Below are 25,497 nucleotides of genomic sequence, written 5' to 3'. Positions count from 1 at the left end.
AGCGTCTGTTCCCCATGTTAGGGGCGGCCCAAAACAGCGTCTGACCCGTCGCAGTTGACCCAATTGCGGGTACCTCATTCAAGTATCACATCTACAAAAGTCAGTGGCGGCGAGTAGGCGGAGCATGAAGTTGGTTTCGTAGTGCTTGGTAAGCAGCAGCGTCGAATCATTAGATTAAGGCTAGTAAGTGATCCCGTAACACGGTAGATCACTTTGACGTAGTGTGTTACGTTGTAAGATCTACCAAACAGAGCCCTAGCTTAATCCAATTTTCTAGCTAGGGCAATAAGTTGTGGTAATTAAGGATTCATCGTATTTAGTCTCCGCTACCAACAGCAGTCTCAGAAATAAAACGTAATTAATGTTACCTTGCAGACAGTTGAAAGACTCGAATTCCTCTTGTTTGAGGCTAAACTATATGCAGCGGAAACAACTTTTCAAGCAATTAGTTAAAAACCTCGGTACCCGGTCCTAGGCTGAACTGACTGCTGGAAAAATCGAGTTCGGGGTTTAAACACGTACTAGCTCTTCCTAAACTGATGAACAATGGTAGTGAGAGGAACACACGGAAGTTTTTTTTTTACACTTGGAGCAGGCAAAAACCCGCTGGAGGTGAGCTCCTTTCAAGCTACTTCCTCCTTAAGTTCCTAAAGTTCTTATTACTGAACGAATTCTGTGGGCTTTGTGGGCTTCGTGGCCGTGCGGTTAGCGACGTCAATCGTCTAGGCGCATGGGCTGTGGAGTGTGGGTTCGATTCCCGCCCCAGTAAGGGGAAAACTTTTCGTAAAGCGAAAAGCTCTCCACTGGTCCACTGGGTGTTGTGTAAATGTCCTGTCCGTTGTCTCATGCTAGATGTTAAGTGTTCAGTCTGTGCGACCTATGGTCGAAGACGGTGATTCTGTCTTTTAATTCTCTTGCTTGAAATGGTCTTGTAGACAGAGCTAAATCCCGGGTTTGTAGTTTTACTGGTGATATTCTAGAAGCAAGACAAGAATGTGGCTAGGGCTCCGATGCATGGCCAAAGGCAGTATTACTGTTCTGTTTTCTCAAGAAAGAATTGATTTCCTATTGGGCGCGCCTTCAATGGGATTGCTCTCTATGAAGGGTCTAAATAGCAGGACCTTGTCATGGTGCTCTTGAGAAAACAAAACAACAGCTGTAACGAAACCGATAACGAAACGATAACGAAACTGACACGGTTGATCAAAGCGACGATGGATCGGGTGATGTGCGTAGTTCGAGTTTCAGGGGCATTCTCGAGTCCCTTCGAAACCCGTAGAGGGCTACGGCAAGGTGATGGTCTTTCGTGTCTGCTATTCAACATCGCTTTGGAAGGGGTAATACGAAGAGCAGGGATTAACACGAGTGGTACAATTTTCAATAAGTCCGTCCAGCTATTTGGCTTTGCCGACGACATAGATATTATGGCACGTAACTTTGAGAAGATGGAGCAAGCCTACATCAGACTGAAGAGGGAAGCTAAGCGGATCGGACTAGTCATCAACACGTCGAAGACGAAGTACATGATAAGAAGAGGTTCAAGAGAAGACAATGTGAGCCACCCACCGCGAGTTTGCATCGGGGGTGACGAAATCGAGGTGGTAAAAGAATTTGTGTACTTAGGCTCACTGGTGACTGCCGAAAATGACACCAGCAGAGAAGAGACGCTCCGATCGAATAGAGTTCGCCGCCGTACCAAACTGACAATCTACAAAACGCTAATTAGACCGGTAGTCCTCTACGGACACAAGACCTGGACGATGCTCGTGGAGGACCAACGCGCACTTGGAGTTTTCGAAAGGAAAGTTCTGCGTACCATATATGGTGGGGTGCAGATGGCGGACGGTACGTGGAGGAGGCGAATGAACCACGAGTTGCATCAGCTGTTGGGAGAACCATCCATCGTTCACACCGCGAAAATCGTACGACTGCGATGGGCCAGGCACGTAGCCAGAATGTCGGACAGTAACCCGGTGAAAATGGTTCTCGACAACGATCCGACGGGCACAAGAAGGCGAGGTGCGCAGCGGGCAAGGTGGATCGATCAGGTGGAAGATGACTTGCGGACCCTCCGTAGACTGCGTGGTTGGCGACGTGTAGCCATGGACCGAGCTGAATGGAGAAGACTCTTATATACCGCACAGGCCACTTCGGCCTTAGTCTGAATAAATAATAATAAATCGAGAGCTAAAGAACGATAATGCCGCTGGGAAGGACGGAATCCCGGCCGAGCTTCTAAAAGTTGGATATGACCGGCTGAATGAAAAAAATCCACCAAATGATTGAAATGGTTTTGGAGGGAGAAGAAATGCCTAAGAGCTGCCTTGATGGCCTCATATGTCCGGTTGTGCTAATTATGGAGGTGTAACACTCCTCAATACCACGTAATCTGTTTGGCAGACTGCGTCCGTTTGCGAAGACCTTTAACAGCGAATATCAAAGCTGTTTTTGAGAAGGACAATCAACAACGAACCAGATGTTAACTCTGCGGCAAATCTTTCGGAAACTTCGGAAATATAATTTGCAGCGAACGACTCAGTGAAATGGAACGAACTGTGGCATATAATGCTAGAACATGGTTTTCCGGCAGAGCTTATCAGCCTGATTCATGGACGCTGGATGGATCCAAATCGAGCGTCAGAATATGTGGTGAGACATCCAATTCGTGCGTGACGTTAGATGGATTAAAGCATGGCGATGCGCTCTCTAATGTGGTATTTAACACAGCTCTGAAAGGTACAATACGAAGATCTGGTGTGCAAAAAAACGGAACCATCATCATCAAGACTTACATGCTCCCCGGTTTTGCGGATGACATTGATATCATTGGTGTAGATCGCAGAGCAGTGTAAGAGACCATCGTGCCTTTTAAACGGGAGATTAAAAAAATAGGACTGATCCTGATCTTTGTCACTAGAACCGGGCAGTCCAAACGGTGTTGGTCCCGAGATAGGAATGAATTGGATGCGATTTAAGGTTGTCGACGAAATCAAATATCTTGGAACACTCGTTACATGTGAAAATGACGTTACCCACGAGGTTAGAAGACGTGACAGGTTAGAAGACGGACAAAACTAGCTCTGTACACATCGTTGATTCGTCAAGTCGAATGTACGGCCATGAAGCACGAACGTTAAAAGATGCAGAATATCGCATTCTCGGAGTGTTTGAGCAGAAAATACTACGTTCAATACTTGACGGTGTGGTGGCAAATGGTGAATGGCGCACACGCACAAATCACGAGTTGTACCAAGAGTTGATTCAAAAATATAAGATTGCTAATTTGGCCAATTTTTAATAGGCCAATTTTTAATAGGCCAATTTTTAATAGCGAAAAATGAGGAAGCACTCCGCGTCGAATGCAACCTCTGTTGCAAGCAAATCGGGTTAGGCTAAGTACAAAAAAGTGTGCCTTACCCTTTTTTTTGTTCACACACATACAGACATCACCTCAATTCTTCGAGCTGAGTCAATTGGTATATACACTATGGGTCTCCGAGCCTTCTATCAAAAGTTCGGGTTTATTATTATTATTTATTTATTCAGACTAAGGCCGAAGTGGCCTGTGCGGTATATAAGAGTCATCTCCATTCGGCTCGGTTCATGGCTACACGTCGCCAACCACGCAGTCTACGGAGGGTCCGCAAGTCATCTTCCACCTGATCGATCCACCTTGCCCGCTGCGCACCTCGCCTTCTTGTGCCCGTCGGATCGTTGTCGAGAACCATTTTCACCGGGTTACTGTCCGACATTCTGGCTACGTGCCCGGCCCATCGCAGTCGTCCGATTTTCGCGGTGTGAACGATGGATGGTTCTCCCAACAGCTGATGCAATTCGTGGTTCATTCGCCTCCTCCACGTACCGTCCGCCATCTGCACCCCACCATAGATGGTACGCAGCACTTTCCTTTCGAAAACTCCAAGTGCGCGTTGGTCCTCCACGAGCATCGTCCAGGTCTCGTGTCCGTAGAGGACTACCGGTCTAATTAGCGATTTGTAGATTGTCAGTTTGGTACGGCGGCGAACTCTATTCGATCGGAGCGTCTTGCGGAGTCCAAAGTACGTACGATTTCCAGCCACTATGCGTCTCCGAATTTCTCTGCTGGTGTCATTTTCGGCAGTCACCAGTGAGCCCAAGTACACAAATTCTTCTACCACCTCGATTTCGTCACCACCGATGCAAACTCGCGGTGGGTGGCTCACATTGTCTTCTCTTGAACCTCTTCCTATCATGTACTTCGTCTTCGACGTGTTGATGACTAGTCCGATCCGTTTAGCTTCCCTCTTCAGTCTGATGTAGGCTTCCTCCATCTTCTCAAAGTTACGTGCCATAATATCTATGTCGTCGGCGAAACCAAATAGCTGGACGGACTTATTGAAAATTGTACCACTCGTGTTAATCCCTGCTCTTCGTATTACACCTTCTAAAGCGATGTTGAATAGCAAACACGAAAGACCATCACCTTGCCGTAACCCTCTGCGGGTTTCGAAGGGACTCGAGAATGCCCCTGAAACTCGAACTACGCACATCACCCGATCCATCGTCGCTTTGATCAACCGTCGGCCTTAAAGTTCGGGTTTGGAGTGATCCTATAGCATTTACGTATACTTAGTATACGCGAAAGGCAAAAAACAGACATCGGCCGGCTGATACAATACGACAACTTACAGTGGGCTGGACATGTACTGTGTATGTCGGAAGAGAGACAAGCGAAAATGATGTTTAGCAGAGAACCTGGAAGCAGACGTCGGCTCCGGGGTAGACCTCGCACTCGTTAGCTGTGTGCAATCGAGGAAGATGTGCGTGCGGCCGGTGTGCAGAGAGACTGGCGATTGCAATTGGCGGCCCAAGAACGAGCGACCTGGAACAAGACATTACATTCGGTTTTACATGGACAACATGGAGTATACGACCATCATAGGTATAGGTAGGTATCCCTGACCGATTTGTTCGCAATAAAATTAAAACCCAAAAAAATTCTTTCGGAACAGAAATGTTTATAAATACAACCGAATAGGAATTGATAGAAATAATAGGATTTATCTCGCTAAAGTTTATTGGATTATTGGAACGATCATTCAAGATGTGGTTCTCGTAGAGTAAAGGCTCTTGAGTATTCCACAAGCTGATACTTATTTATTCATACTGAGGTAACCTCCAAGGATCATTTCGCGGAAATCTTTCTGAAAGTCAACCACCCAGTAAAGTTACGATGAACACGTTCGATACGATTCAACTTCTTGAAACGGCTCCTATGCCGGTGGGGCATATTCTAGTGTGCTACACACGAGGTAGATCACATGCCAAAAGCACGTTTGCCCGCATTTGTTATGGTTTATGCAAACCGTAGAATAAATGTTTCTTACTTTTCGTTTTCAATCTTGCATCGTTCCTTCAGGTAATCATCAGTTAATGCAATACCTTAGCAGAATGCAATTTGGTGCAAGTGCCTGATGCAAGTTACTTAGTATGCCAGTTTTGTTTTCCTGATGCACGTATTCATCAGCTCCATATGTAGGGTAACTGTTCTCATTCTTCATTTCATAGCTCCCATTTTCATCCTATCAGAAACAAAGAAATGATAAGGAATTTAATTTGTTTATTATTTTTGTGAGCACACATGTCAGGAAATTGAAAAGACAAAATTGGCGTTTGATTTGAATTTTTTTAGATTGTATTCGATTTGTTACAGTGAGATGGGGAAGGATACATATATCTATATAATTAAAATTATACATCAAACTATGACACTTAAACAACCAATAGCATAAACAGTTCATAAGTTAGTCCCAAATATGTATATTCAACATTATTTTCAGTGTAATGTAAATTGTCGATCGTACCAAAACACGCTCGATTTGATAAAGTTATAACGAAAGAGACTCACACTCTGCGAACCAAAGTTCGCTTTCCATACTAACATCTTTTTGCCTAGGGTAGAAATATTTCACAGTTGAGTCAGTGCAGTAAAAAACATGGAACTCAGTCTAAACTGCGGTCGTATTCATCGGCGCCCAGGGTGTTATTGAATTCAAAAGTCTTTAACAATATTTGTATGAGAATCTACCAATGTCCATTTTTTATACAGAATTGTAAGAAAATCTAGCATTCACTGCTTGGGTGTAAAAGGTTTAAAAAACGACACATTTTTGTAAATTGAAACAAATCATAAAGATAAATTTTCTTAATTTAAATTCAACGTGGGAAGAGCACCATATGAGAGGACTGGATAATACTGTCGAAGTAAATCCGATTGATTCTAAGAACAAGTCCATTTAAAATTCCACTCGAATGCTCCGAACAGAAGTGGCCTATTCATACTGAGCTTATAACCGAAAAACGCCCGCATGTCGAAGGGGTATTCAACAGTTTTGCACCGATCTTCTGAATCGTACGCGAAGAAACTGGTTTGAGGATTCAACCTGATCGTAAAATTAAGATTTGGCGTAGGTGCTTAAGTGCCGGTTATGTTCGGTAATAAAGTAGCACCAAATATTGAATTTTCATTGAGCATGTTAATCACATAGAGTTGACGATCGAATCTAGACTTTTGTTATGTGAACAATAGAAAGAAATAATTGATTGTTTATACATGGTTTATAACTATATGACTTAATCTAGAAGAGAAAGTTTGAAAAATGTTTCTTCCAAATTATAATTGGTCATATTAATTTTACGGTTTGGCGCTTAATATAAATTTCAAATTATATTTTATTTAATTATATTCTTGAAATAGACACAATCTTCTGTCGACAGATAAATAAAAAAAAGTTGTGGCAGTGTAAGACTTCATCTTCGTCATCTTCGCATCATTGGCATTACATCCCCCCGTGGGACATTGCCGCCTCACAGCTTATTGTTCATTAAGCACTTCCACAGTTATTAACTGCGAGGTTTCTAAGTCAAGTTACCATTTTTGCATTCGTATATCATGAGGCTTACACGATTTCATGCCAAGCCGAAAATTTCCTATACCGGCACAGGAAAGCCACCCTCAGCATGGTCTTGCTTTATAGCCGCACAGCTTAGGAGGGCCCCCTAAGTGTAAGACTTAGTAAGTTCAATAAATATGATTAAAAGGTACAGACGAACCTTCATTAGTATTTATAATGTTATCCATGAAAAAGTGGTACAGGAGAAGTGGTACATGTACAGTTCTACTCACAAAAATCAGCTTATTGAAAAGAAATTTTGACAACATGAATGTTTCCGCAACAGATTTTAAACCTATTTTCAATTTTAAAATAGTTTTTATTTATTTTGTGAGTTGTTTAAAATAATTTTATAAATGTACTTCTTCTTCTTATTGGCATTACATCCCCACACTGGGACAGAGCCGCCTCGCAGAATAGTGTTTATTAAGCACTTCCACAGTTAATAACTGCGAGGTTTCTAAGCCGGGTTACCATTTTTGCATTCGCATATCCTGAGGTTAGCACGATGATACTTTTATGAAGTCGAGACAATTTCCAATCCGAAAATTTCATAGACCGGCAGCGGGAATCGAACCCAGCCACCCTCAGCATGGTCTTGCTTTGTAGCCGCGCGTATTACCGCACGGCTAAGAAGGGCCCTTATAAATTGTTACTACCGATGACGCCCATGCGTCTTTGGCATGGACATCCGCACGTCCCGAGCTAGCTCACCTCTTTTCCTTATCTCAGGGTCGAACAATCGCACTAGCGGAGACTTACCTGTACCACTTTGCAATCACAGTGAAGTAAATGGACTGAAATTTAATTTTTCGGTGCACACAAGAAGTTGGCAAATAAGAATTGAATAATGAACTAGAAATTTATTAATTTGATACTAGGTTATTTTTATTTGGAAATTCTTGGCACTGTTAATAGGGAACGGACTCACTTTAGCCCGTTGACGGTGCTGCACGTAATATCGACACCAAGAGGTCCACTTGGTTGGCAATGGCGCCGGTTCACAACCGGCCGGAGACGACTTTCGGCACTAGAACTGCCGGGAAAATGCTGCTCTTCGGCTTCACTGTTTCACTAATTCGGGAAGGCTTTACTTTCACCTCCGCCTGGAGTACTTTACGTTGGGGTCGTTTGATGACGGACGACCTTCGGCAGACCACTGAATAGTGCCTTCGAGAGGAATTTAACCGTGGTTTAGTTCACTCGCGGCACCATGCACACTAGGTCGGTATATTCACGGTCAATCACTGTACCACTTGTTAACTCATTATTTCATTGACGCTGAAGGTCTTAAACGACTAAAACCAAAAACTAGGTGTTTTCCAAAAAGTGAGTCTACTCACACACACACATACAGACATCACCTCGCCTCGTCGAGCTGAGTCGATCTGTATATAACACTATGGGTCTCCAGGCCTTCTATCAAAAGTTCATTTTTTGATTCTATAGCCTTTTGGTACAACTTTGTTGTACGTTTGTTCTCACTATCAAAAAACATCATGCATTTTAAATTGCAGCTTGACATGGAAGATCGGAATTAGTCTCAAGTGAAATCGATTTATTTTTTTTTCTGTTCACATTCTTATCATGTGTTCTCTCTTCTCTAATCCCCAGCATGCAAATAACGTTCGGCAGGCCGCAGAGGAATATCTGGCGAGGAGACAGGCGCGCAATAAATCCATGACAAAATCGATGACATCCGGCTTGGCCGGACCCATACTGAGCATGGGCAACGTCCACTTTTTGCCAGCGGCCAAATGTGGAACATTTTTCGCAAGAGATAATGTCTCAAACTTCATCGCGTGGTGCCGGTAAGTGAATGCAAAACCCGAAACGGTCCAATGGAACTGCAAATCATCGCTTAATTTGAAAATGTTCACACTTCTCGTATTTTGTGCTGGTTACCCGCTGATGGGAATAAAACGAACAAATATCCTTTTTGCAGTATTATTATCATTATTATTATAACCTTCGTTTGGGAGGCACAGCGGAAGGTGATAACCAGAAAATATGTTTCTGAACATGACTAAATAAATCAATGTATACATCAGCATCGTTAATATACTGCCGCAAAGAAAAAAAAAGTCTTTTTATTTAGCGGTGCAACAATGTGGTATTCTTGTATGCAGGCAAGTTACAGTAAGGATTGCAAGGATTGTTATTGAATACAAGTAAAGTATAATATCTGCAGGACTGATTTGAGCCAAATTTTTGTTTTGTGTTTGCAAGAGTTTCATTTGGCGAGCTCTAGCAGATGTTTGCTCGACCAGCTTTTTATAAAGATCGGATTTTTTAAAATAATTCTCCTTTGTGAATTGACCTTTCACATCTAGAATTTTATCTTATTATTATTATTATTATCTTTATTTGCGAGGCTTTCAGCCCTAGGCTGGCTCACCTCGGGGTTAGAATTTTATCTCTTTTTATTGTGGCAATCGTTTTGACTTATTTAAAGGTCAACTTTTCCAGAAAATCCATATTTTCGAAGCCTCCTATTGTTTAAAGAATCAAAGCAAACAATGGAATGGACCGAAAGTCCCGTACAGGATTGCAGGATTCTGAAGAGTTGCTGATCAACTGAACCCAATCGATTGAAGTATTTGCTGATGGGGACGCTCCTTAGCCTAGTGGTAAATCAATACCACGCTGATGGTGGCTGGGTTCGATTCCCGGTGCCGGTCTAGACAATTTTCGGTTTAGAAATTGTCTCGATTTCCCTGGGCATAAAAGTGTTATCCTCATGATATACGAATACAAAAATTGATACTTGCCTTAGAAATCTCGCGGTTACTAACTGTGGGATGCTGAATGGTCACTAAGCAGCGAGGCGGCAATATCCCAATGGGGGATGTAATGCCAATATGAAAATGATCTGCTAATGTACGTTTATTTCTCGAATAGGTACTAGTGTAGAATATCATGTGCGACTGAGTTTTACGTAATCTTCTTCTTCTATATATATAAAAAAGAATTGTCTGAACCTTATAGACTCGGAAACTACTGATCGGCGTGAAAATTTGTATGTATGGTTTTTGTGGCTGGGGAAAGTTCTTGAGATGGTTTAAGACCCCTCCCCTCTTTGGAAAGGGGGGTTCCCATACAAATGAAACACCGATTTCATCATAACTCGAGAATTACTCAAGCAAGGTATGTGAAGGTTTTAGATATATTTCTGTGGTGGTTGGAACCCCTCTCCCTTCTGAAAAGGGTGACTCCCATATAATATTATTATTATTTATTCAGACTAAGGCCAAAGTGGCCTGTGCGGTATATAAGAGTCTTCTCAATTCAGCTCGGTCCATGACTACACGTCGCCAACCACGCAGTCTACGGAGGCTCCGCAAGTCATCTTCCACCTGATCGATCCACCTTGAACGCTGCGCACCTCGCCTTCTTGTGCCCGTCGGATCGTTGTCAAGTGGTTCTCCCAACAGCTGATGCAACTCGTGGTTCATTCGCCTCCTCCACGTACCGTCCGCCATCTGCACCCCACCATAGATGGTACGCAGCACTTTCCTTTCGAAAACTCCCCATGCGCGTTGGTCCTCCACGAGCATCGTCCAGGTCTCGTATCCGTAGAGGACTACCGGTCTGATGACCTTTTGCAGATTGTCAGTTTGGTACGGCGGCGAACTCTATTCGATCGGAGCGTCTTGCGGAGTCCAAAGTATGTACGATTTCCAGCCACTATGCGTCTCCGAATTTCTCTGTTGGTATCATTTTCGGCAGTCACCAGTGAGCCCAGTACACAAATTCTTCTACCACCTCGATTTCGTCACCACCGATGCAAACTCGCGGTGGGTGGCTCACATTGTCTTCTCTTGAACCTCTTCCTATCATGTACTTCGTCTTCGACGTGTTGATGACTAATCCGATCCGCTTGGCTTCCCTCTTCAGCCTGATGTAGGCTTCCTCCATCTTCTCAAAGTTACGTGCCATAATATCTATGGCGTCGGCGAAGCCAAATAGCTGGACGGACTTATTGAAAATTGTACCACTCGTGTTAATCCCTGGTCTTCGTATTACCCCTTCCGAAGCGATGTTGAATAACAGACACGAAAGACCATCACCTTGCCGTAACCCTCTGCGGGTTTCGAAGGGACTCGAGAATGCCCCTGAAACTCGAACTACGCACATCACCCGATCCATCGTCGCTTTGATCAACCGTGTCAGTTTATCCGGAAATCCGTGTTCGTACATTAGCTGCCATAGCTGGTCCCGATCGATTGTATCATATGCGGCTTCGAAGTCGATGAATAGATGATGTGTGGACACGTTGTATTCGCGGCATTTCTGCAGTACTTGGCGAATTGCGAACACCTGGTCCGTGGTGGAGCGTTCGCCCATAAAACCCGCCTGGTACTGCCCCACGAACTCCCTTGCAGTTGGTGCTAGTCGACGGCATAAAATTTGGGAGAGTACCTTGTAGGCGGCGTTCAGCAATGTGATTGCGCGGTAGTTGCTACAAACCAGCTTATCGCCCTTTTTGTAAATGGGACACACAACACCTTCCATCCACTTCTGCGGCAAAACTTCCTCCTCCCAAATCTTGGTAATGACCCAGTGCAGCGCTCTAGCCAGTGCCTCACCAACGTGTTTAAATAGCTCTCCTGGTAGTTGGTCAACTCCAGGGGCTTTGTTGTTCTTCAGCCGGCCAATCTCCTCCTGGATTTCCTGGAGATCCGGAGCCGGTAGAACTATGTCCTGCGCGCGTTCCCCCAGGTCCATCACCATACCGCCATATTCGTCTACCACATCGCCATTCAGGTGTTCTTCGTAGTGCTGCCGCCACCTTTGGATCACCTCACGCTCGTTGGTTAGAAGGTTCCCGTTTATGTCCTTACACATATCAGGCTGTGGCACGTGGCCCTTACGTGAACGGTGCAACTTCTCATAGAACTTTCGTGTGTTATTAGCGTGGTACAGTTGCTCCGTCTCATCACGGTCTCGATCTTCCTGCTGACGCTTTTTTCTCCGGAAAATCGAGTTTTGTCTGTTCCGCGTCTGTTTATATCGTGCCTCGTTCGCCCATACTGCAATATCGCCTATGCTGCATTCTTCTCTTCTACTAACTGCTCACATTCGCCGTCATACCAGTCGTTTCTCTGATCCGGGGGCACCGTGCCAAGTGTAGTTGAAGAAACGGCCTTTAATCCTCAGCTTGCTGATCCTTGCGTTGATTGGCTGCCACCCAATCACGCGTTGGCGCATCTTACCCAGCACTATGAAGCCGGTTCCCAACTCGTTGGTGGTGCCACAGCTTTGGTAGAAAGTAGCCGCTCGATGCCCGCTTTTCCACACTTTCTGTCCGTCCAGCAAATCTCCTGCAGCGCCACGACGTCGAAGTTGCGGGGATGTAATTCATCGTAGATCATCCTGTCGCAACCTGCGAAACCTAGCGACTTGCAGTTCCATGTTTCAAGCTTCCAATCGTGATCCTTTATTCGTCGCCTAGGTCTTTGCCGATTATATCGAGTCGCATGGGCCCTCCTTAGCCGTGTGGTAAGACGCGCGGCTACAAAGCAAGACCATGCTGAGGGTGGCTGGGTTCGATTCCCGGTGCAAGTCTAGGCAATTTTCGAATTGGGAATTGTCTCGACTTCCCTGGGCATAAAAGTATCATCGTGTTAGCCTCATGATATACGAATGCAAAAATGGTAACCTGGCTCAGAAACCTCGCCGTTAATAACTGTGAAAGTGCTTAATGAACACTAAGCTGCGAGGCGGCTCTGTCCCAGTGTGGGACGTAATGCCAATAAGAAGAAGAAGAAGAAGATCGAGTCGCATTATCTCTTATATTGTTCGTAATTATTGGTTTTCCAGGCGGCTTATTGGGCCTGCGCAAACCTCCTGTCTCGTCGGAGGGCCATCGTGTCAGGGCTGTTTAGCGTCCCACCTAACACCAGGACTTGGGCTTGTGCGCTTTGAGCGGCACACGGTTGGGCCTACTTGCGGATGCATGCAGCTTTTTCTAGGAATTTAACAGGGTCCACTGTCAAACCCCACCACATCCTAGGCAAGCCCCACAACTCGCAGATGGCCTGGGGAGGGATCGTCAAGCCCTTGGACATAGTCCCTGCTGCCCGCTACACAGCATATGCCATAGCTGAATTACCCCTCTTAAAGTTTATGGCTAGCGTAAAAAGCTGGATATGCAAACAACTGTTTTCAAGGTGTCCTCCGCAAAAATGCTTCATATCTCAACACTTTGATCAGATAGAGCTTTGCTATAGTACTCTGCATAGTTTTTGTAATTGAATTTTCTACACCTTTACTGAAAACACTAACATTGTATCTATTTTTTTGCGCAAAGGAAATTTTCAACTCACTTCTAGGAGAATTAATAACTAAACTTTTCATTTCAAAAGATGCGTCACTTCATGCCTAAGAACTACTTGGAAGAGAGCTGGAGAACTTCTTCAATTTTGAAAGTGAAATCGAATGTTTCGATCTCCAATACATTGGACACTTCTTCTGAATGTAACATACCCTAACCACTCTTGCCTACAAGGGGTTTCACATGTCAGTTATAGAAGAAAGCTAGGCCTTTCAGATGCCACCTGAACCAGCTGCGCTATTTTGCACCGGAAGGAACTACTTAAGATAAAAATTAAGGTTAAAATTAATAATGAAAAAACTTGAATAGCTTTGTTTGTTCAAACAGTAGAAACATAGTAATGAAAATTTGGCTCAAATAACTTTGTAGAAGGCCGCAAAAATGTGGAAAATTGGGATGAAAAGTCATATTGAAAAAACTATTTCTAAGGGGGTCATCCTCAGATAACGCCATCTGCCATCTGCGTAGGGTAACTCTGGCGCGAGATTGATTTGCTTCGTTCCAGTTTTTTGTCTATTTCGACCTTTTGTCCCTTTCACCTTTTTATTCTTATTGATTTTTTGTTTCTTTCGACCTTTTGTCTCATTCGACGTTTTGTCCTTTCTACCATTTGTCCCGTTCGACCTTTTATCCTTTTCGACCCTTTGTCCCTTCGACCTTTTGTCTTTCGACCTTCTGTCCCTAACCCTCTTCAACAGCCAAGCATTGGATAATCACATCGTTTTATAGTTTCGTGAATTTTCTGGCATCTAACGGTCTTCACATTTATTACGTCTGAGAAATGCCGTCTGAAGTAGAAATAAAGGTTGCAGGGCAGTAGGATGAGGACTATCGATAAGGTCTATTCTATATTGTACGCCACATCTTGTTCTACCACCTGACACGAGACAGGCAAAGATGCTGCTTCTTTTTCCTTGTTTTGACTTTTGTTCTTCTCTTCACAGTTGACCATCAACTGTTTCACCAAAGTCCAGTGTAGACTATCCTTAGCACTATAAAAGTGTTTTCATATTGCGAATTTGTCTGCAGGCAAATGATTGTATATTTTTGCCTCTTTGCAAGTCACGACCCAGGCTACCACTTCTGATCCAAACGCAGGAGGTCCCGAGCTCAACTCCAGACCCGTTCCATGTTTCTACTTTGTATCTTTCCATATAGTACTAAATGTTCTGTTCTAGCAAATATTGATCTTCAACAAACTTAACAATTTTTTCCTTTGTTTTCTACTACACTTTCAGAAAAAGTCTCCAAATATTCGAATGCTTATTATTCGAAACCGACGACTTGATTATGCGCAAAAACGAAAAACATGTGATCTTATGTTTACTAGAGGTTGCTCGAAGAGGTGCTAAATTTGGTAAGTTTCTTGTGCTTCTAAGGACTCCTTGACTGTGAAATGTAGTTTTTTTTTTTGGAATTCGGCTTTCCAATCTATAAGGCTCAAACAATAATGTTTTAACTGCCCGACGTTTGCAAGTCTTCATTTGGGGAAACGTCGGACAGTTTAAACATAATTGTTCGAACCTTATAGACTAGTCCGAAGTCCAAAAACTTCTGGGTTTAAAACTGTGTTTCAATATAGAACATGTTTGAATATCTATTTTCATTATATGATATCACAAAAAATATTTATTATTTTATTCCAATTGTGTTCATCAGGAATGCTGGCTCCAATGTTAGTTCAAATGGAGAGGCAAATCGATCGGGAAATCGCCGCCGACAATAAAGCGAATGGCATTGTTTGCGGTACGCAAACCGATGGAAATTCGCATTCCATATCAACGGGAACAGAGGAAGATCTGTTCGATTCCGACAGTGAAGACGAAGATGACCCCAACGGTCCCATGCTGATGTATGGGCCCCAGCCTCAAATTGTTACCAACGATCTGAAAAGTTTGGATGAAATGGTAAGTCATTGTTTTTTTACGTAAACTACGTCTAGGGGGAAAACTCAAATACAGGGGGTAGAATGAAAATTTCAAAATTGGGAACCGTCACGAAATCATGTAAGATTTGTAACATTAATAAATCCTTTGTCTTTCAATGGATTTTAAAGATTTATATATCAATCGATTCGCAAACTCTCCACCAATTTGCCAGTAGTATTAAAGGCTAAACTATTGAAAATGTTCTTTCATGTATCATGCATCTCCTATACGGCGTGTTACAATCCTTGGTAATTGCCTACCTTTAGTGTATTGACTTCTCCAAATGAATAGAACTGTGCGTGATTCCGCAGTATTCCTCTCAGAGTGTTTGTGATAGTTTTTCTGCAACTGGATTACCACCCACTTTTATTTTACACATCCTACACAGTGACATTAGTGATGGTGATTCTGGCTTTGGAGAAGTCAATTATAAATTATTAAACTGGAGTGTATGAATAGGGTGCTCCAGCTGCTAGACAGTGGGGTCCCTAGTCCCTAACAGAGTGGAAGGTGCTCCTTAAGCTGGGTAGTGTCAGTGGGATGGTTCCTTCTCTTCTATATAGAGCGGAATGATAGGACCAGTGTACTATATTTGGTTTTACGTAGTTTACGTCGAGCGGTCGTGTCTTGTATACAACCCCAAATATTTTGTTTAAGCAGAAGTTATATTTCCCCGACTACCGCTCAAGAGTATTTTTAATAAGAAGGTAGGATTCATTATATGTTACATTATTAGCATATTACTATATTGATTTTATCTATTCCGTTGATTTTCCGCTTGATTTTGGTCTTCAAGTATTTTCAATTGTGCTGCTTTTCTATTTTGATTCTCCTTTTGAAAGGAAAAAAAATGGGAATAAAATCTCGTAGACAATAAAGTTGCCTTAAAGTCTATTCAAATTACCTTTGAACCTTATTACTTTATATAGTTTTTCTTGATATGTCATATTATACATTATTTCAAGTTAAAATTTGACATGAAGCTGTATCATATAATCTAGCTTGTAGTCTGAATATCCTAATACACTTTATGAAAAAAAATAGTGTAATGTATTTTCAAATTTGACTTCTGTTGTTGGAATGGAAACCCTCGACGACACGATCTAGCTACATTTAGAGCACATGCAGTGTATAAGATCCGCCCACCTGAAAATTAGCAATTATAGTTACAAAACAACCGTTGCTTGTACGGTCTTACATCATGTCATTCATCCATTCTATGTTTTACTTACTCTTACACAACAGTTCTATTTTGCTTCATCTCCCACTTGAGTGAAAATGTCACATCATTCTATATAAGATTTATGATAATTTCAGAGTTATAAATTATTTATAAGGTCCAGTTGCAAACTCGCATAACGATGGCAGCAGCTCAAAAGCGCGCTCACCGTGCGTCACCCACCTGCTGAGATAGCGGCAAACGTGACGCCGCGACGCAGCCGGCGACTTTATACGACTGTCTGGGTACATCATCTACAGCTTATTAACAGTTTTTTTCTACAATCAGATAGTCTTTAAGCTTTGACGCCATATCATCATCAGCATCGATGGAAGTACACCATCAGTTGCGGTTATGAGTTTACTATTCCAAACACATTGTCCTTATATGGGTCAGCAACGCTAGGTAACGCGGACCTGCCATAATTCGCAAACGTGCTCGTTGAACTGGTTGTTAAAATAGGCTTTTGTGCATAAGTTAGTGCACGCAAATGAGCAACTGAATAATTTATTTGAGAAGCTACATAAGTTCACGTTTTAGCGACAATTAAATATTCGCATTTCTAGTCCTGGCGTATGATGAAATCCATAAACATATAAAGCTTGGTAAGCAACACTTCATAACCGGTCCTCAAACTTTTCTATCTGGCTAGTGAAGCTCCTTTTTTATTAAGTTGTGCCGATACAAATATTTAAAAACAATTACGTTTCCCTAGGGAGGAAACCTTTCCAGGGCGGAGAACTTATGAAGTAATGCATCGGCAGTTGTTGACATCATGGGCCCCAAATCAAAAGGCCTTCTTCAGTTGAATTAGTTTGTCGTTGAACACAATGATGATTAAAGTTCTCATAGAAGATTTGAAAACAACGTTACGTGAAAAAGCCGTCTGCTTCGGATTCTACTCTTTCGCAATCGATGAAATACTGATGTAAAAACATGCACAAATAGCTGTCTTCATGGGGGAAGTAGACCCAGCAAAGTCTGAAAACATAATTAAAGCATATAGAAAACATATTTTGATTTTGATATCAAATTGAAATCATAATTTGTTTTCAAATATGAATCATCGTGACTGATTACATATTTTGATCTCATTTTGCCTTAGATTTCTAAATTGTATGATCTGACATCAAACTGTGTACTTATATTGTTATCGAAACCAATATCAAATTTAGTTTTCGATTTGCTCTCATCGATAGCAGGAATAGTTGTCGATTTGATGTCACAGTAAGATTTTTCTGCTATACATTTTGTTATTTTAACCGTCAAAACGACCAAAAAGATATCAAATTAAGTAATCATATTCGATTTCACAACATCAAAACAAGTTATCGTTTTGCTCTCAAGCTTTGCTCGGGAGATGATCATCTTCAAGAAGGAAGTTTTTAATACTATACAAAATATTTTGATTTCAACAGTACTTTTCGGTGCTATTTGTACACACTGCTGCCGTTACGATATTTGCTTGAACCCTTCCTTCGTTTTGCGTTGGACCCGTTTGGGGAAGTAAAATTCCGACAAGCGGCACAATGATACCGTTCTGGAAAAAGAACCTCTTAGAAGATCAAGTCTTCACGCTTTACTATGAGCATTAACAAAAAACAAGAGGAATGGGGAATCTCTGCATTCTCCATTTCCTTAAAAAAAACAAGGTTTCAAGACCGTCCTGCCTAAGCGCGGAAGAAGGAAGCTGGAAACTTCAGATATTCCTTCTAACTCTAATATTGCAAACAATTCTTCTCATAAAGAACTGAGCAATCAGTTCGAATTGATCCATGATGAAAATGAGCGAATATAGCCGTTTAGCTATTCTGAAAAATACCAAATTGGGGAGTAATGTCTCAAAGCTGGATCCCAGTTCTAAAAACCTTTTTAAAAAAAACGCTTTCAGATGGAAATAAGACTTTATAGCAATAAACTTCCGAACAATTAATTCTCACTTCACTTTCCTACTTCTCATTACTTACTTCTCATTTCTCACTCTTCACTAGTAGTAATCTGAGGTCAAATCTTCTAACTATTCGGCCAAACGACATGCTACCAAGCGACCCGTTCGGCCAAATGACCTGACACCCTTATGTTAGATCAATAATGGAATATTGCAGTATTGTTTGCTCTCCTTTCTCAATCACGCACGAAGAGAGATTAGAATCTGTGCAAAAGCAGGCTGGACATCATTTCCACTCCCATCATACAAAGTACGCTGCATGCTTATTGATATACACACTTTGAAAGTGAAATCGTGAAATAGCAATGGTTTCATCCTTAAACGATATCGTTTCGCAACGTATTGATTCACCTAAAATCTCATCAAAATTAAAATGTTATATACCTTCGAGGCAACTACGAAATCGTACCTTATTCATAACAAACTATTATCGAACAAATTAAGCCAAATTTAGACCTTTAAATCCAATAATGAACATTTATAATCAACACCGCGGAACTATTGACTTTACAATGTCTCAGCAGAATCTTACCACATATTTTAAAACAATTCGAAATCGCAACACATAAGTTAAAAAATTATAACATTCTTAATCTGCACTATTTAATCTCAATTTAATTTTTATTATAAATATATGTTATAATTCATAATAGATGGAAAATTATGTATATTTAATGTACGACGGTGTATATTTAATGTACGACGGTGGACGAAATCAATAAAATCAAATTGGTTAACATTTAACAATTTCTTGGAAAATTTAATACATTTTTGGTTAATTCAAACATAAAGAACTAATCTCAGATTTTAACTGAGGATTTTTATCGACAATTGTCGATCACGCAAAAAGTGTGATCGAAAATGGTACATTGTTATGTGATCTAACTCATGGATCATCCCTTACAATGTTTCTGCATCCAGTAAGCGTTCTTAGTGGAAGATAATGATTACGTAATTCATATTTTTGAATTATCATGCGATGATCTTTAAAATTTGTTCTCTTTTGAACGCACCTTGAAATCAACTCATACGAAAAATATTAGAACCCCTCATAGGTAGTTCAATTGTCAGCAGATTTTTTTTTCATGAAATTAAATATTCGCTTCCTCATTCGATATTTATCTTTTATCTTTTAGCCGGCGGGACTGCCGTAATCTGAAAAAGTGACGTATGCGCCAAATTACAGCATACAAGTTTTCTATTTTTCTGTTAAAAAGATCGATGAGTACTACTCGTTAACACCATTTTTGAAAAATGGCGTATACGTCAGATTACGGCAGGGGAGTGGAGTTAAGAATGAATTTCACTCCTTCTCCGGTAGACATAAAACCTCTACTTTTCATATTAACAGTTTACAAACCAAATAATACAATCTTGGTATTTTTTAACTAACTTAAATCTAACAATACAATTTAGGATTTTCAATTCATTAGTTATAAAAACACTTGAAAAACTGATTGAACAAAATCCGTCACGTGTCTTGACTATAGATGAATGTACTACTAACACATTTGGCCCTATTTTCGATAACCAATCGTTATTAACCTTCTGTCTGTGCTCAAAAAAACTTACGTTGTCTGTGCTCTGGGGTCAAATTGACCCCAAATTGAAATTGCTATAACTTTTTTAATGCTTGGCCAATTTTTGATTTTTTGGGCTGTTTCGAAAGATAATTTAATCATCTTTCAGGTCGTTACAAAAGATTAACTATTGGTGGGCGGGTACATTGCGGGGAGGGGTTTTAGTGAACAAGGGTATTAAACCAGTGGTTTTTTATGATTATTTTACTTATATCCGAAAATCCTACCCATTTTGAACTGCACCTTTTTTAAAAAGGTTATGCAGGAAGGCATGTGCTCTGGTATGATGCGTTGATAAGTTTAGAACTCGGCCGCCAGGTGGAGGTATATTTGAATTCATTATTTTGGACTACTTAAGATATTCCGATATATAGAATTCTCCTCAGTGTAAATATTCTTATCGCACAAATTCAAAAATTGGAAGACGTACTCATTATATTGAGCACCGCTTTGTAGTGCTAGACATCCTGAACAATGTTACCGAATACAACTTGAGTGTAGATATGAGGGATCTCAAGCCAAAGCAATATTTCATATATGCAAGAATATTGCAAGTCCGCTAGCGCCGCCTATTTGTAAATTTCCTAATTATTCATTTCGTCACATGACAGTCCATTCCCACCAGACGAACTTTATAAAGACGTCATCTTTACAAATTTCAAATTTGTGCGATAAGAATATTTACAATGAGGAAAATTCCATATATCGGAATTACTTGAGTAGTCTAAAGTAATGAATTCATATAAACCGCCACCTAGCGACCAAGCTCTAAACTAATCAATGCCTCATATCAAAGCACACGCCTTCCTGCATAACCTTTTTGAAAAGGTGCAGTTCAAAATGGGTAGGATTTTCAGATATAAGTAAAATAAGCATGAAAAATCACTATTTTTGTACCCTTTTTACGAAAACCTCTCCCCGCGATGTACCCGCCCACCTATAGTCAATCTTTGGTAACGACCTGAAAGATGATTAAATTATCTTTCGAAACAGCCCCAAAAATCCAAAATTGGCCAAGCATTAAAAAAGTTATAGCAATTTCAATTTGGGGTCAATTTGACCCCAGAGCACAGACAACGTAAGTTTTTTGAAAAAAGTACACTGTAGCGCATATTTTCAAGATTTTTGAAGTGAATTTGCACCTAGGAGACAGATCTCGGCGAGTTTTACCAAACTGCCAAAAATTAGGAGAATCGGTTGAAAATTAAAAAAATGGCAGCCACTCAAAGTGGCCTGGGGTCATATTGACCCCAGAGCACAGACAAAAGGTTAATTCTCCGACCCTAATAGATGCTCTAAAACTTTTAATTTGTCTATACATGAGAAGGACCTGTGATGGTGCACGTCGCTATTTTGTGATTTAACATCGACAACCACATTTTTGCCCAAACGTAATCTACAGATCAGAATAAACGTTATTGGGCGTCTCTACAAGCCACCCCAAAATTCGGATAAAATTTGTGCTAGCATTGCTCAGATTACAGAACCTACATATAATCGCCTCACAGAGGAACTACGTGAAGCCGGAACTCGGACGTAATCAATGAAAGATTTGGCATTTCATCGAACATCCAAGTCATTGAAATATATTTAAGCAGAGACACGAACATATAAACACGTGTAGTTCGATGCCTAACGACAAAGAGCATCCATTCAAAGGGACAACCAACCTCATACTTCGTCTGTTGCATCAATTATCTTCCGAAGAGCAATCAGCATTGTGAGTACTTTCGCTTTCAGTATGTGTAAACAGACCCCACGGTCCAAGCAAATAGTAATCAAAGCGTACGCAGTGCTCTGACTTTCCAGCTACTTGACAAATATGATTGACACGTGGTTCGCCTGTTCCCCTAAGATGCTGAACGTTACGTAAGGTTCGGCAACGGTTTATTTGCCTTACCCTTGTACCAGCATAACAATGAAAATAACCATTCGTTAATCACCCAAATCACTTGAAGAACAAAAACTCGTTCGATGATAATTCGACAGAAGAAGATAGGGGTTTGAACAAATAGCTGGGCTTTACCTACTCGTTCGAGTTGTGCATTTACATTCCGATTGTGTGGAAACGACGACGACGACAGCAAGAGACTGAAACGTCTCCGGCGATTAGCCATCATTGCCATATTCGAACACCTTCGCTTCTGATTGGAAGTGACAGAGGAAATGCGTATTGAATGCTTTCCGCTCTGCCACCGACATTGACGCATATCAAAGCGCCTCGTATGAAAAGCAAAAAAAATAATTAATATGCTAATAGCACACGGATGCCGAAAGTGCCTTCGCTTTTTAATCATTTATTAAATCGTTAGCACTGATCGATACAGGCTTGGGATGCGATTTATTGAATTGTGTGCAAAAACGATAGGCATTGGTGGTAGCATTAGACATGTTCATTTACTTTTATTTTATCTATCTATATCGACATGAGAGTGATTCAAATTCTGACATTTTCGCGATTACGTTTGCCATTTTAGAAGACCTCCATAATTCTGAGCTAATTTGGTTTTGATTGGACTGTACACATGTTATTTTACGTTTGAACAACAATTACTACGGAAATTACTTTAGTGAAAAACCGACTTATGAGGTTGCCCATTAACTATTTTAAATGAATCAACTTCACTTCATGGAACCCTAAATTAAAAGCCAATCAATTTTGAGAACCGGCCAGAAAGGAAAGTTTTAAGATTTTTTCTCTGGTTGAATTTGGCTTTGAAAATGGCTTTACGTTAGCTGCATCTACATTCGCCCAAACAGCTGCCCTGATATCTACACGAAACACGCGGATTCTATTAGCCAGATACTGAATCATTCCGATTCCTGTGATTTTATTGTTTGTCTCGGAGATTACAATCTGCCGAATCTAGTCTGGCATTTCGATGATGAAGTTAACGGATACTTGCCTATCAACGCGTCAACTGAGCAGGAGCTTGCCCTATCAGAGTCCTTGTTATCCTCCGGTCTGCATCAGATCAATGATCTTGTGAACGCGAACGGAAAACTTCTTGACTTGGTGTTCGTAAGCTATTCATGCATCATAGATCTCTTCGATTCGCCATCTGCTCTTTTAAAAATTTAACCTCATCACAAGCCACTAGTTTTAACCGTTGACGTCCGTTCTCTCGATGAAAGATCAGTGCCAATATCTACCGTTGACTACGGCGTTAACAGGTGTGATTATCAAATCGTCAGTGCACGGATTGCTGCCCTGGACTGGAATCATGTTATGAGGTATGCCTCAATCGACGATTCTGTTACCGCGTTCTATCGCAGCATCGAACAGATCATCCGAGAAAACGTACCGGTCAAAATTTGCCGACCTTCTAAAAAGTACAAAAGTACAACACTGCAATGCAACCCAAGCAGCACACATGATCCACATAGGTTACTGCAACTCATATGTGATCAGATTAAGTCGCAATAAAGTTACTGCAACTAGTTTTGTCCGACTTGTGCTGCTCGGGAATGGTGGACGACACAACTCCGGAATCTTCGCAATCGTCTGCGGAAATGCAGGAAGAAGTTCTTCCGAAACATGATTAAAGTGAACGCGACTAATCTGCGGTTTAGATGAAGAAGAATATACTCCTATGCAGCATTGTCAGTTCCGTGAGTACATAGTAAATATTCAAGCTAATTTGAAAAATGATCCTTCATCGTTCTGGGCCTACGTTAAAAACGGAAGGGGTTGAACAATATCCCTGCTGACGTTACTTATCGTACGCTTTCCTCCCGATCACCTGTCGCAACAGCAAATTTGTTTGCCAGCTTCTTCCGCTCAGTACATGACGACAATCCTCCTCCATTGGATCAAAGCTACATCGAAAGTCTTCCGTCGTATTCCGTCCGGCATCCTCAAGTCACTTTTGTAATGCGGATATTTTTGAAGCTCTCAGCTCGCTTGACACATCAAAAGAACCGGGACCCGATCGCTTACCGCCCACCTTCATCAAACAAGCTTCATCCCTGGCAATGCCCTTGCTTCAATTTTCAATCGATCTATAAGCGATAGTCGAAAATATGGGAAGACGAGGAAATGCCTGCTAGCTGGTTGGACGGCCTCATTTGCCCTCTCTTTAAGAAAGGGCACAGACTGGAGTGCGCCAATTACCGAGGAATAACCCTCCTTAATTCGGCGTACAAAATTATGTCCCGTATTCTGTTCAACAGATTGAGACCGCTTGAAGAGTCCTTCGTCGGCGAATGCCAAGCAGGTTTTCGTGAGGGCCGATCAACGACGGATCAAATGTTTACCCTGAGACAAATCCTTGATAAATTCCGGGAGTACAACTTGCAGACACATCATCTGTTTATTGATTTCAAGGCGGCGTACGATTCAGTGAAACGGAATGAATTATGGCAAATTATGCTTGAACATGGTTTTCCGGCGAAACTGATACGGCTGATTCGTATAACGTTGGACGGATCGAAATCAAGTGTAAGGGTTGCGGATGAAATTTCGACGTCATTTGTTACCTTAGATGGATTAAAGCAGGGTGATGCACTCTCGAACCTACTGTTCAATATAGCGCTCGAGGGAGCGATTAGGAGAGCTGGTGTGCAAAGAAGCGGTACCATTATCACAAAATCGCATATGCTCCTGGGATTTGCGGACGATATCGATATTATCGAAATTGATCGTCGTGCCGTGGAAGAGGCTTTTGCGCCTTTTAAGAGGGAGACAGCGAGGATTGGACTCACAATCAATACCAGCAAAACGAAGTACATGGTCGCTGGCAATCAACGTGGGTTCATTAGTGGTGGTGGTAGCGAAATAGTGCTGGATGGTGAAAAATTTGAAGGGGTGGAAGAATTTGTGTATCTTGGAACATTAGTGACGTGCGATAATGATGTTACCCGCGAGGTGAAAAGGCGTATTGCAGCTGCAAATAGGGCTTATTACGGACTTCGTAACCAGCTTAAGTCCCGTAGTTTGCAAACGAAAACAAAACTCGCGCTGTATACTACTCTGATTCTTCCGGTGGCTTTATACGGCCATGACACATGGACGAAAAAGGAGGCTGATCGGAGAGCTCGGAGGTGTTTGAGCGTAAGGTGCTGCGGACAATACTCGGCGGTAAACAAGAGAACGGTATCTGGCGGCGTCGCATGAATCACGAATTGTACCAGGTGTATAAAGGGCTGGATATTATTAAGCTTATACAACACGGCAAACTACGGTGGGCTGGTCACGTTGTTCGTATGCCGGAAGAACGACAAGCGAAGATAATATTTAGTAGAGAACCCGGAAGAGGCCGCAGGCTTCGTGGAAGGCCACGTACACGATGGCTTTTTGCTTTTTGCTCAATGTTCAGGGCGACTGGAAGCGATTGGCCCAGGATCGAGTCCAGTGGAGAAGGATACTCCATTCGGCGTAGGTTCATCGAAGAGCTGTAGCCCATCAAGTATCAAGTAAGTATAAGCGATAGTGTTTTCCCGGAAGATTGGAAGCTTGCTTCGATCGTTCCCGTGTACAAAGCCGGTAGCATACATAGTAGAGAACTATCGTCCGATATCAATCTTGAACAAAGTTTTTGAGAGTCTTCTGCA

General features: G+C 41.7%; 1 protein-coding gene across 4 annotated transcripts in view; it reads left to right on the top strand.

Annotated features, from left to right (window-relative positions):
* LOC134224403 (GAS2-like protein pickled eggs) overlaps positions 1-25,497 on the top strand; it is a 166,384-nt gene that overhangs the window by 78,954 nt on the left and 61,933 nt on the right. For all 4 annotated transcript variants that reach the window (XM_062703728.1, XM_062703729.1, XM_062703727.1 and 1 more), the window contains 3 exons: positions 8,547-8,743; positions 14,508-14,626; positions 14,929-15,176. In XM_062703728.1, the coding sequence (XP_062559712.1) occupies positions 8,547-8,743; positions 14,508-14,626; positions 14,929-15,176 (564 nt within the window). The remainder of the gene's footprint in view (positions 1-8,546; positions 8,744-14,507; positions 14,627-14,928; positions 15,177-25,497) is intronic.

Source organism: Armigeres subalbatus, chromosome 3 (genome assembly GCF_024139115.2).
Source record: "Armigeres subalbatus isolate Guangzhou_Male chromosome 3, GZ_Asu_2, whole genome shotgun sequence".
Classification (NCBI taxonomy): Eukaryota; Metazoa; Arthropoda; class Insecta; order Diptera; family Culicidae; genus Armigeres; species Armigeres subalbatus.
The sequence above is the reverse complement of the archived record's forward strand: the minus strand, read 5'-3'. Positions and strand labels throughout refer to the sequence as shown.